General features: G+C 46.1%; 1 protein-coding gene across 1 annotated transcript; it reads left to right on the top strand.

Annotated features, from left to right (window-relative positions):
• Positions 1-6,248: 6,248 nt before the first annotated feature.
• On the top strand, positions 6,249-9,928 carry LOC124708189 (ACT domain-containing protein ACR9-like). Its single transcript, XM_047239876.1, has 6 exons — positions 6,249-6,474; positions 7,272-7,487; positions 7,567-7,672; positions 7,785-8,124; positions 8,544-8,828; positions 8,909-9,928. The coding sequence occupies exons 1-6, from the start codon at positions 6,249-6,251 to the stop codon at positions 9,062-9,064; spliced, it is 1,329 nt and encodes a 442-aa protein (XP_047095832.1). The 3' UTR covers positions 9,065-9,928.
• Positions 9,929-10,257: the final 329 nt, after the last annotated feature.

Here is a 10,257-nt window from a genome sequence, read left to right as displayed (position 1 = left end):
GGAGGTGGCTAGGTCAAGATTTGATAGTTTGGCTAGGTGCCACATATGCCTCTATGCATAAGATGGATTTTATTTTGATTCTCACTTAAATTGGTTGGTAAGTACCTGGTTGAGTGTGTTGAGGTATTTCCAATCATCTACACAAGGTAAGCAAACCAAGTTTTAGTTTTTACACAAAGTAGCCATGGGCTTGCATATGCCCCTTTCTCTTATTTAAGATCACCTCTTCTTATTTTGGTTTTTCAAAGATTTGTGACAAGAGAGATGAGGTCTAGGGTTTAGTGGGGTTCACAATGGTTCACCACCATTTAGCAAAAATAATAAAGGTAGGGTTCAATATTTACCTATTAGGGCTATATGCCTATATATGTCTTTTCTTTATTTTGGTTTCTCAAAATAGATCCATTTGTATTTGAGAAGATCAAGGTTTAGGGTTTTTCTTATTTGATTTCTTTCTCTTTTATTTTATTTGGTTGGTGATCTTCACTTGATCACTTTAGGGTTTTAGGGTTTATCACATAGCAAAATAACACACATCATGACAAAACACAATTATTATGTATGAGCACTAGACATAGTACTCTATGTAAGAAAAGTTTTTGTTGGTTCTCATTTTTGGAAAAAGGAAATTCATTTTCTCTTTATTTTGAAATTTGGGGTGTTACAATTATACACCGGCGAAACCAGAATTTGAAGTCTGTGTTGTCATTTCAAATATATGTTGTCTTATTTTAAATATATTATGGCTTGTGCTTCCATAGAGCCCCCAAATCTTACAATAGTGTAAACCTCTGAAGGGGTATCGTGGTATTGTTTAATCTCAGCCATCCTACCTCTAATCTCGAACATGTATACCTCTAATCCCGAACAGGCATCGTTTAATCTTAGCCATCCTTGTGTTTCACTCAGGAAAATATTTCAGTCGTATCGGTCTATGGAAGCACAAGCCATATATTATTGCATAATTTATACCAACATATACAGGTTTTTGCTAAAAACCATTTTTTTCTGAAATAGAGGCTATGCCCCAGCTTCAGTTAATAGCCTCATCGCAAATCTTGGAAAACATCTTTGATGTGGATATCTATATTGTCGCGCTGTGATTCGAGAAACTGTACTGCCTGAACTGAAATGAACCACACGACTTTAAGTTAAGGTGCGGCTATGAATAAGAATCTCCTGACTCTACGATGCAGGCAAGAGGCAGGTCGATTCACGGCTCCTTCTCGAGCAGGTGATTGGACTTGCCTCCTGGTGTGATTAAGCTTTTCATGGGACTCAAATGGCGCCGTCCATTCGTGCTCCTCGCACGGCAACACCACACCCACATGCACGAGGGAAAACAACGAGCAGAGCAATGCAGGCCGCTAGCCACATCATTTTCCTCCCACGATCGGGCCCGGTCGTCGTTTTCCGTAGTTTTGGCAGCTTTCTGTAGGCCGGCATGCATCTATGGGAGCATTTCCACCGCCACGTTCTAATAGCTGCCGGCAGTAATGTAATTGGAGGGCTCTCTTTCATAGGAAACTTTAACAACTTGATAAGATGCCAATGTTTATTCAAATTTACACGCAGCTCGTGGAATTTGAACTTCAAACATAAAAACCAAACTACTGGTAGAAGGCGTTTAGGTCGAGGCTGCCCACGCCATTATCACCGTCGTCGTTGTCACCCCGTTGTCACCCCACGCCTTGTTGAAGCTGGTGTTCTCGTCCTCCGGCTCGACATTTGGCGCCGGAGCTGGCGCAAGCGCCTCCTCCATGAGGTCGACTACGTTTTCTACAACTCAGTCCTGGATTTCCATAAGCACCGGAGGAAAGTGGGGATATTAAGCAAACCAATACAATGGTGTTTAAGGGCTAACAAGTTTATAGTAATTTGAGCAACATTGTTTTGATTTTGAGTGAAAGTATCAGCTCGAATAAACCAAGCACCTCTAGCGAAAGGAAATTTGAACAAAAAAGATGATCATCATTCTCAGGAATCCCGCACCTGCAACAATCTGGATTTTCTCTCTCCCGCCACTCTAGAAAACAAGAATCAATGAAAATGGAGATCGTCAGATGATAGAACATATTTTGATATTACTCGCTCCAGTGGTCCAGCGGCCCGACGCATTTCAAACACCAAAAATGACACTGCGCGTCTGTTTGCATCGGGCCGCGGACGCGAAATCGACTGTTGTCCGTTTGCGTTCGGGGGTGCCTCCAGGAGCCCGACAAATTTTGTTTTACCAATTTTTTTGCATTGATAAAACAAGTTACATAGAGCAAAAAAACATGAAAAATAAGATAAGAACATGGCGGCCTGCTAAAACCCTAACCATAGCCTATGCCTCGTCGTCGTTCGGCACTTGGGTTAGGTCGACGAGCACCCGAGTCCCCCATGGCCAGTTGGGAACCGGCGGAGCAAATGCCGGTGCGGCCAGTGGTTGAAGTGTAGCGGCCGGGGCTGCCCACGGGTACGACCGTAGAAGGCTGTGGCACGCGCAGGCGCATAAGCGAATGAGAAAATTCCTTCTATGACACTTCCTTAAAAAGAGGTTCCTTATTTGACACTGCTCAAAATTTGCTTCCCTATATGACACTTTGTGTAATTATTTTGCCTTATATGACACTGCCGTTGGTTCCATCAAGTTTTCCCGTCATATTTTTTGCGGATGGACCAAGGTACCCTCTCCGACTCTGCATGTGTATTGACGGGAAAATTTATCAGTCTGACTCGCCTAGTACTCCCCTTTTCCTCGCCCGGCTCCCGTACCCCGATTGGAAGTTTGGAACCCTTACCGGCGCGGCGGCCGTGGCCCGGCTCGTAGTGGCCACGGAGGCGTGAGCTCGGGGGCCATGGGCCATGGCGCGGCAGCGGGTCGCAGACCAGGCCCCGCAGCGGAGGACAGCCATGGCGCGGCTGCGGCGGGCGCACCAATTTCGGCAGCGGACTGCGAGTGAGGCGGCCTTCTGGACGGTGAGTCGGTGACCTAGGCAGGGCGGAGGGCGTCGAAGGAAGGGCAGTGGAGGGCGGCCAGGGAAGGGCGGAGGACGGCCAAGGCAGGTCGGCGGAGGGAGGCCAAGGCACGGCACTGCAGAGAGCGGCCAAGTCAGGACTGCAATGTTGGGCATGGATGCAGGATTGCAGGTTCAGCATGGCAAAAAGGGTGAGTGTCTTCCACGAATTTCTCTCTGATTTCACAGATGTTTGCTGAAAAATAGATGTAGGAGCCATGCAATGAGCACATGAAGCAAAATATGGGTCAGGTTGTGATTGTCGTATGGTTTCTTTTTATGTAATTGTTACTTTCAGAGGAATTTTGTGTTGTTCGGTTCATGTTGATTTGATCTCATTTGTGAACCCGTATGTGAACTACTACTGGTGTGTTTCACATGGATATATGAATTGTGTGAGATATATACGCATTGTATGAGACGTGGCATCAAAAAAACAGGAAAGGTTTTGCCCAATATTTCAATTTTCTAGAATTAATTCTGGGGAACTGAAGTGTGTCGTCAGTGACCAAATTATCACTAGGGGTAAAATGGTCTTTTCATGTCCCTCCTTAACACCGTTGGTCAACAAAATGCACTGGAGTGTCATATTGGGAACAAAATTTACACATAGTGTCATATAGGGAATTTTTTTTATCTAGTGTCAAATAAGGAATCTCAGTTTAAGGGAGTGTCATATAAGGAATTTTCTCTAAGCGAATAGGCAGCGATGCGGCCTTGCGCCCGCTGCCAGGCATGCCCGTGACAACAAGGCGAGTTTCACGCCGTGACCACGCAGACGCAGACGCATTCGCATCTTAAATTTGGTTGGGTTTGCCTCCCTGTGGATAGGTCAGTCAGTTTGTGTCAGGCCGCTGGAATATGATGCATACCCATTTTTTAGACGCACGGACGCAAACGAATGTTTTGCGTCTGTCACCTGTAGGCCGTGCCACCAGGTGATTCCGACACCTGTAGGCCGTGTCACCTGTAGGCCGTGTCACCTGTAGGCCGTGCCACCAGGTGATTCCGACACCTCAGGTATTTTGCGTCTGTCACCTGTAGGCCGTGCCACCAGGTGATTCCGACACCTGTAGGCCGTGTCACCTGTAGGCCGTGTCACCTGTAGGCCGTGCCACCAGAGGGCAGATCATGTTGCTCCGACGCCGCTGGAGAAGGGGAATCGAAGCCATCGTCATAACCACTCCTCATTGGCATAGGTGGAGGCATCTCCATCAACATCTACATCAACACCATCATCATCACCATCTCTATCTCCGAGATCCACATCATCCCCCTAATAGTTTGCGGTAGATTGACCCTTGGATATTGTTTAAGTGTTATTCACATGTTTGTGATTGGCAACTTGTCTCTATTTGGTGGTGAAGTCATATACTCATATTGTGTTGTAAACCATATGCCACATATCTATATCATGTTTCACGGTTGTGAGTACATCCCATGTTCTTGAGGGCATATGATGAATTGGCTATGACTTCTATATAATATGCAATAATTATTTGGTCAAGTTTGTATCTTTTTATGTGGTTCTATGATGGTAATGTGTGAATGTCGACTGGATGTTACTTCACCTTTATGGGCTCATAGAGTTGCACCTTAGAGTGATGAGAGGGGTAGGAAGTGACGGATTGACCTAAACTGTTTTCCAATTCTTTGAGTTGCAATAGGGGGATTTATATCGGGGACCTTAGAACTTACTGCTGTGGTTGGACATTTATGTCTCAATGATTCCTGAGTTCTCATTAATTTGGCCTTGAGACCAATCGCAAGTTGTGTATTCGCTCATACATATGGCTGTACCTAATTTAGGGTCCATCCAATTAGATTTAAGCTTGACAAAATATTTACCATGTTATTAAGAAATCTAAATGCTAAGTAAATCCATGCCGCACTCGGGAACGCTTCTTTTATATCATTACACATACTTGAGCTTGTCCTCTCAGTTAGAAGAGGATTGTGCTTTCTTTGAAAAGAGCATTTAATTTATTGCAATTTACTTTTCCTGCAAATTATACACCCAAAATATAAAACCTTTGCAACTCTTATTATTTTACTTGTCAGATTTACTAACCAATACCTTCAGCTCCTCATGGGTTCGACAACCATTTCATATTGAAAGGTACTACAATTACAATTGATTTACTGCACTTGGAAGACATCAGGTGCTCCAGCTTAGACTAGCAGCCGACTGTGGGAGGTGGCATCATCACGGCCTCCACCCTGCCAGGCACCTCCCGCTTCAGCGCTCTCGTCCAGCAGTTCTGAACGATGTGCTCCTAGTAGCCGGGTGGAGGGAAGAACCCCTTGCCCACTGTGTCGCTCTCCAGCTTTACCACCTAATCGGAAAAAGCAAATGGGTGTTATAGTGATGATGATGGCATTGTAATTGCCAACACACTGTCATGATGATGCATTGCCATTGGCAACACACGGGCATGATCAAGCTGTTGTCATCTGCAAGATAGTGGTATGATCATGCCATTGCCATTGGCAAGACACTAGCATGATCAAAAGCATATACACAGTCTTGCTAATTCATGGTACTACAATAATTTTCCAATGTGGGGAGTGCAATCATTTGGCGGACTGACATTTGCACTTACTAAATTGGGAAATCTACAATCCATATGTACCAGTTCGAGAACCTAACCTACAAGTGCATGCATTCCATCCGCCGTTTGCCGGAGAAAGCTAAATCAATGGCGGTTGACGCCGGTACCAAACCCTAACCGCTACCGAAATCTAGGAGATTGGGGACTTACCGTGGAGAAATCGGACGCTCCTGGTAGCAAAGGACACTCCGAGAGCTAGACCGAGCCGCCGGAGTCCGAGAAGAAGAGGCGCGAGCGTCGGAGGTGGTTGGTAGAGGGGGTGAAAAACCCCCTTCGAAATAGGATTTCAATGAGCCGAACTTTAGCTATACCAAATACAGAAAAAGTTGGTTAGCATACCGTGCTGCATTTGGGTACCCCGACTACTCGTCTTAGGTTTGACCACAGTGACTCGTACCCGAATACCAGAAACGAACTTGGTTCCCGTTCCCGTTGTGTCAGCCGAGCCGGTCCCTGACAGGTGGGCCCGGAGCCACCACCCGCCGCACGCGCGCTGACTCAGCCGCGGGCCCGCCTGCAAGCGACGCCCCGCCGCCTCGCACCACCCATACAAACAAAAACACGGCACTACTCCTCCACAGCTCCAACCCACAGCCACGCACCAGGGATCAGGGGATCTCGGCGGCCGGGGCCGATGCCGATGGCAGGGAGATCCTCCGCGGCGGCGGCGGGAGGAGGAGGGAGGATGGTGCTGGGGGGCGGCGGCGCTGGACCGGGGGCGGAGGACGCGGTGGTGATGGAGCTGGCGGCGGGGGACGGCGAGGACAGCGTCGTCACCGTCAACTGCCCCGACCAGGCCGGCCTCGGCTGCGACCTCTGCCGCACCATCCTCGAGTTCGGCCTCCGCATCACCCGCGGCGGTAAGCCCCTCTCCCTCTCCCCCCGTCCTCGCCCCAAATTTACTTGCCTCCCTTCCCAAATTCGGCGTTTCGATTCCACCCGATGCTCCCTATACTATGTTCTCGTCAGAATCGGATTGCTTGGCTGAATTCCGAGACAGAATTAGTTCATGCTTATGCTTGGATTTCTGTATTTTTGTTTTCGCGATTGAAGTGGTGTTGTCAGCTGCTTCATCATTTATGTCATTCGTTCGCCCACTTTCCTACTCTGTGTTCTGCGTGGTTGGTGAGGCTGGATGGCTTTGCACCCCCTTTCGACGTGTTTCTGCTGGAAAAAAGGTTTGGAAATTTTGGCCGTTTCGTGTTCGTCGATTTCCCGGAATTGTTCGTACAGCTCGCACTCACGTGTGGTTTGTTCCGATTTCATCATTATCACTTGTTTGTGGTCTATGGAAAAGCTAGGCTTTCTTTTCTCGGGCCAAGTTGCCAACTCGTCTGACTTTACTGTCGGTGTTACTGTCTGCTCAGTGCTCACTGTCAATCGTTGGCAAAATAATTTTCATGTTACTGTGCTCGATGTTAATCATAGGCGATGGCACCTGAATTTTCATGTTCATGACACTGTGCCCGCACAGTTAACCATCGGCGCCTCAATCATAACCATAAAACCGACAAAACAAAAACGTGGCAACCTGTTCAGCTCTACAGCATCCCGTCTTCCACTATGTGTGACCATAGCTTCATAATTCTGTAACACATGTCTCTTAGTCTTCATCACCCTTGTCGTCTAAACATCTATTCTTTGTTGGATTTAGCAGACGTGTCGACGGACGGGCAATGGTGCTATGTGATCTTCTGGGTGGTGCCGCGCTCGCAGTCGATCAACATCCGGTGGTCGAGCCTCAAGAACAGGCTAATGTCCATGTGCCCTTCGTCCTACAACATCCCGTTCTACCATGACATCAACCCACCAGGGCCTCCGCAGTTCTACCTCCTCAAGCTCTTCTCCGATGACCGGAAGGGGCTGTTGCACGGTGAGGAACATCGTTGACCTGCCTTCGTGTTCGTTCTAATTGTCTGTGCATCCTGATTTTTACACCGTGCTGGTTTCAGACGTGACGCATATCCTGTCGGACCTAGAGCTTCTAATCCAGAGAGTCAAAGTGTCGACGACGCCTGACGGGAGGGTTGTGAACCTCTTCTTTATCACTGACGGCATGTAAGTCGCTGTCTTCAAGTTCAGCTCTTTTGATGAAGCATTAACTTCACCTTTGACATTTTCTTGCTGCTGGTGCTGCTTAATATTTAACAGTTAATGTTTCTATCTGAAGGGAGCTGTTGCATACGAAGGAACGGCAAGAAGAGACCTGCTCGATGCTGATCGATACCTTAGGTCCTTCCGTAAGCTGTGAAATCCTATCAGCAGAAGGGTTCCAGCAAGGATTTTCCTCTCTTCCACCGACAATCTCCGAAGAACTGTTCAGGCTGCAACTAGATGACTGCGAGAGCAGTTCAGGATCTCTTTCGGCCGAGATGAAAAAGGTGCAGAAGGCCAGCATCAAATTTGACAATTCCCTCAGTCCTGCGCACACGCTGCTCCAGATTATTTGTGTAGATCAGAAGGGGCTCATTTATGACATGCTGAGAACACTCAAGGACTGCAACATTAAGGTACTTGAAGATATAGATATATGCAATGTTTCTCCATAGCTAATGATTTACTTCGACTTATTAATTCTCTATAATGCACCCATGCAAAATTCAGGCTCTGTAAAGAATAAGTAACGGGAGGACTGTAGACATTCTGAATAACTGAAAATTCATATATAGCTAAATAGGTTCAATGTTTAGGAGCAAGGCCTTTCAGAAGAAATCTATTACCTTATCCTTGTTTGCTTTGACAACCATAATTTTTTTTGTCATCTCTTTTACTCCTAATGTGTGGCTAGCTGTTGCATAGTCCTCAAAGACTGCAACATCGATAGTTTACAAGAAAAGTAGTTGTAGATTTGCATCACTGTGCTTATTTTTCCTCTATATAGTTCTAATTATTGTGTGTCTTGTTATCGTGATTTTGTACTCTATTTTAGGTAACTTATGGGCGATTCTGGTCGGACAAGAAAGGTTTTCGAGAGGTAGATCTTTTTATCAAGCAAGCAGATGGCAAGAAGGTTATTGATTCTGAGAAACAGGATGCTCTGCAATCACGCATGAGGTCCGAGATGCTCCATCCTCTCAGGGTGATGATCGTCAATCGTGGACCTGACACAGAACTCCTTGTGGCCAACCCTGTTGAACTATCTGGGAAGGGGCGGCCACGTGTATTCTATGATGCTACTTTGGCTCTGAAAGCGCTTGGAATCTGTATTTTCTCCGTAAGTGTTACAACTTAATTAAGGTGTAAAAATAACTTCGCAATAGTGCTAGTGTTTACTCTTTACCTTCCTGATTTTAGGCTGAAATCGGAAGACAGACAGCATCGGAGCGCCAATGGGAGGTCTACCGGTTCCTGCTGGAGGACAGCAAAGAATTTCCCTTATCAAACAGCCTAACTAATAGGAACCGTGTTGTCGATAGGGTAAGGAAAACACTGATGGGCTGCTTCAACTGATGACTCGATTTCTATCTCCATGAATCAAAAGCTTAAGAAAGCATCCAATGTACCCGGTTAATCACCTACTGAAAGCTAAAGCTTGAAAGTGATTGCTGCAGTAGGTCAATGTGTCCAGTTAATTACCTACCGAAAGCCCAAATTACGGCTACTCCAGGGTGTCCCAGTCTCATTGCTTAACTGTCCTGGCCAAAGTGGTCTTCATGGTGCCCAGTATCTTGCAATTACCAGCTTTTGCTTCGTGTCATACTGTGTGCAATGATCAGGGTGTATGACCAATTTTTCAAGATCAGTGGTGACGGAAAACTGCACAAGGCTTTGTGATGTTGCAGCCTTGCATTATTTCGAAGATGGCAATCTATGGTCAACAGATGAACACCGGACAATTGACAGAAGCCTTCAGTTTGATGCTCCCCAAAACAATGATGCTCCTTGGAGCTGCATCCACTGTGAAGTGTAGTTCATAATCAGTGGGAAACATGAAATGAATGGCAGCCTCCTGCATTATCCTATTGCCAGGAAGGAAAGCAAGACAGAAGGAACATGTTTGGTGGGAGGTGCAATCATTATGCTTTGTTCCGGTCAAGGGATTACTGGATGCTGACACAGATACTGCTTCAGTTGGTTGTAGATTAATGCAGAATGTTGTGCTATCTGCCTCACCTGCCTGCCCCCTTCCTGCCTTCTTGTATGATTGCCGCTTTTGTCAATAGAATAGGCGTGTCCCTGATTCAGGGTTTGGAAGTTGCACTTCATTTATGGAAATTATATGTACAAAGCTGGGAATTATCGAAGGAATGTTGTTGTACTTATTGCTACTTTGTATGATTGCTGCTTTGCCAATAGACTAGCCCTGTCTCCTAATGTAAGGTTTAGTAGTTTGTTGGCGCCATGCATTATATTTCTATTGTGTAATTAACTGGCTTGATATCGTTTAGTTCAAAACAGTGATCAGCCACTGACATTTCCTATCAGGAATGATCAAGATGGCAGAAAAAATGTATGGCAGATTAGATAAGAACTCACTGGTGGATATCTATCTGGTTCTGGCATGGTGGAGATGAGAGAGTGACTTGTGCGGCTGATGGTTTCGAGATGGTGATGTCTGAACGTTAAGGTATGCATTATTGCTGTTTGTTTGTGAAGTGCAACTTGCTCAACTTGGGCTCTGATGATGGTTTTGTTTAAGAGTT

Source organism: Lolium rigidum, chromosome 4, assembly GCF_022539505.1.
Source record: "Lolium rigidum isolate FL_2022 chromosome 4, APGP_CSIRO_Lrig_0.1, whole genome shotgun sequence".
NCBI lineage: Eukaryota > Viridiplantae > Streptophyta > Magnoliopsida > Poales > Poaceae > Lolium > Lolium rigidum.
The sequence above is the reverse complement of the archived record's forward strand: the minus strand, read 5'-3'. Positions and strand labels throughout refer to the sequence as shown.

Bases quoted from the DNA above. Each gene is read 5' to 3' on its own strand.
- LOC124708189 (XM_047239876.1), top strand. From the start codon at position 6,249: ATGCCGATGGCAGGGAGATCCTCCGCGGCGGCGGCGGGAGGAGGAGGG. The intron at 6,475-7,271 runs GTAAGCCCCTCT...TGGATTTAGCAG, and splicing joins CCTCCGCATCACCCGCGGCG to ACGTGTCGACGGACGGGCAA. The intron at 8,829-8,908 runs GTAAGTGTTACA...TCCTGATTTTAG, and splicing joins TTGGAATCTGTATTTTCTCC to GCTGAAATCGGAAGACAGAC.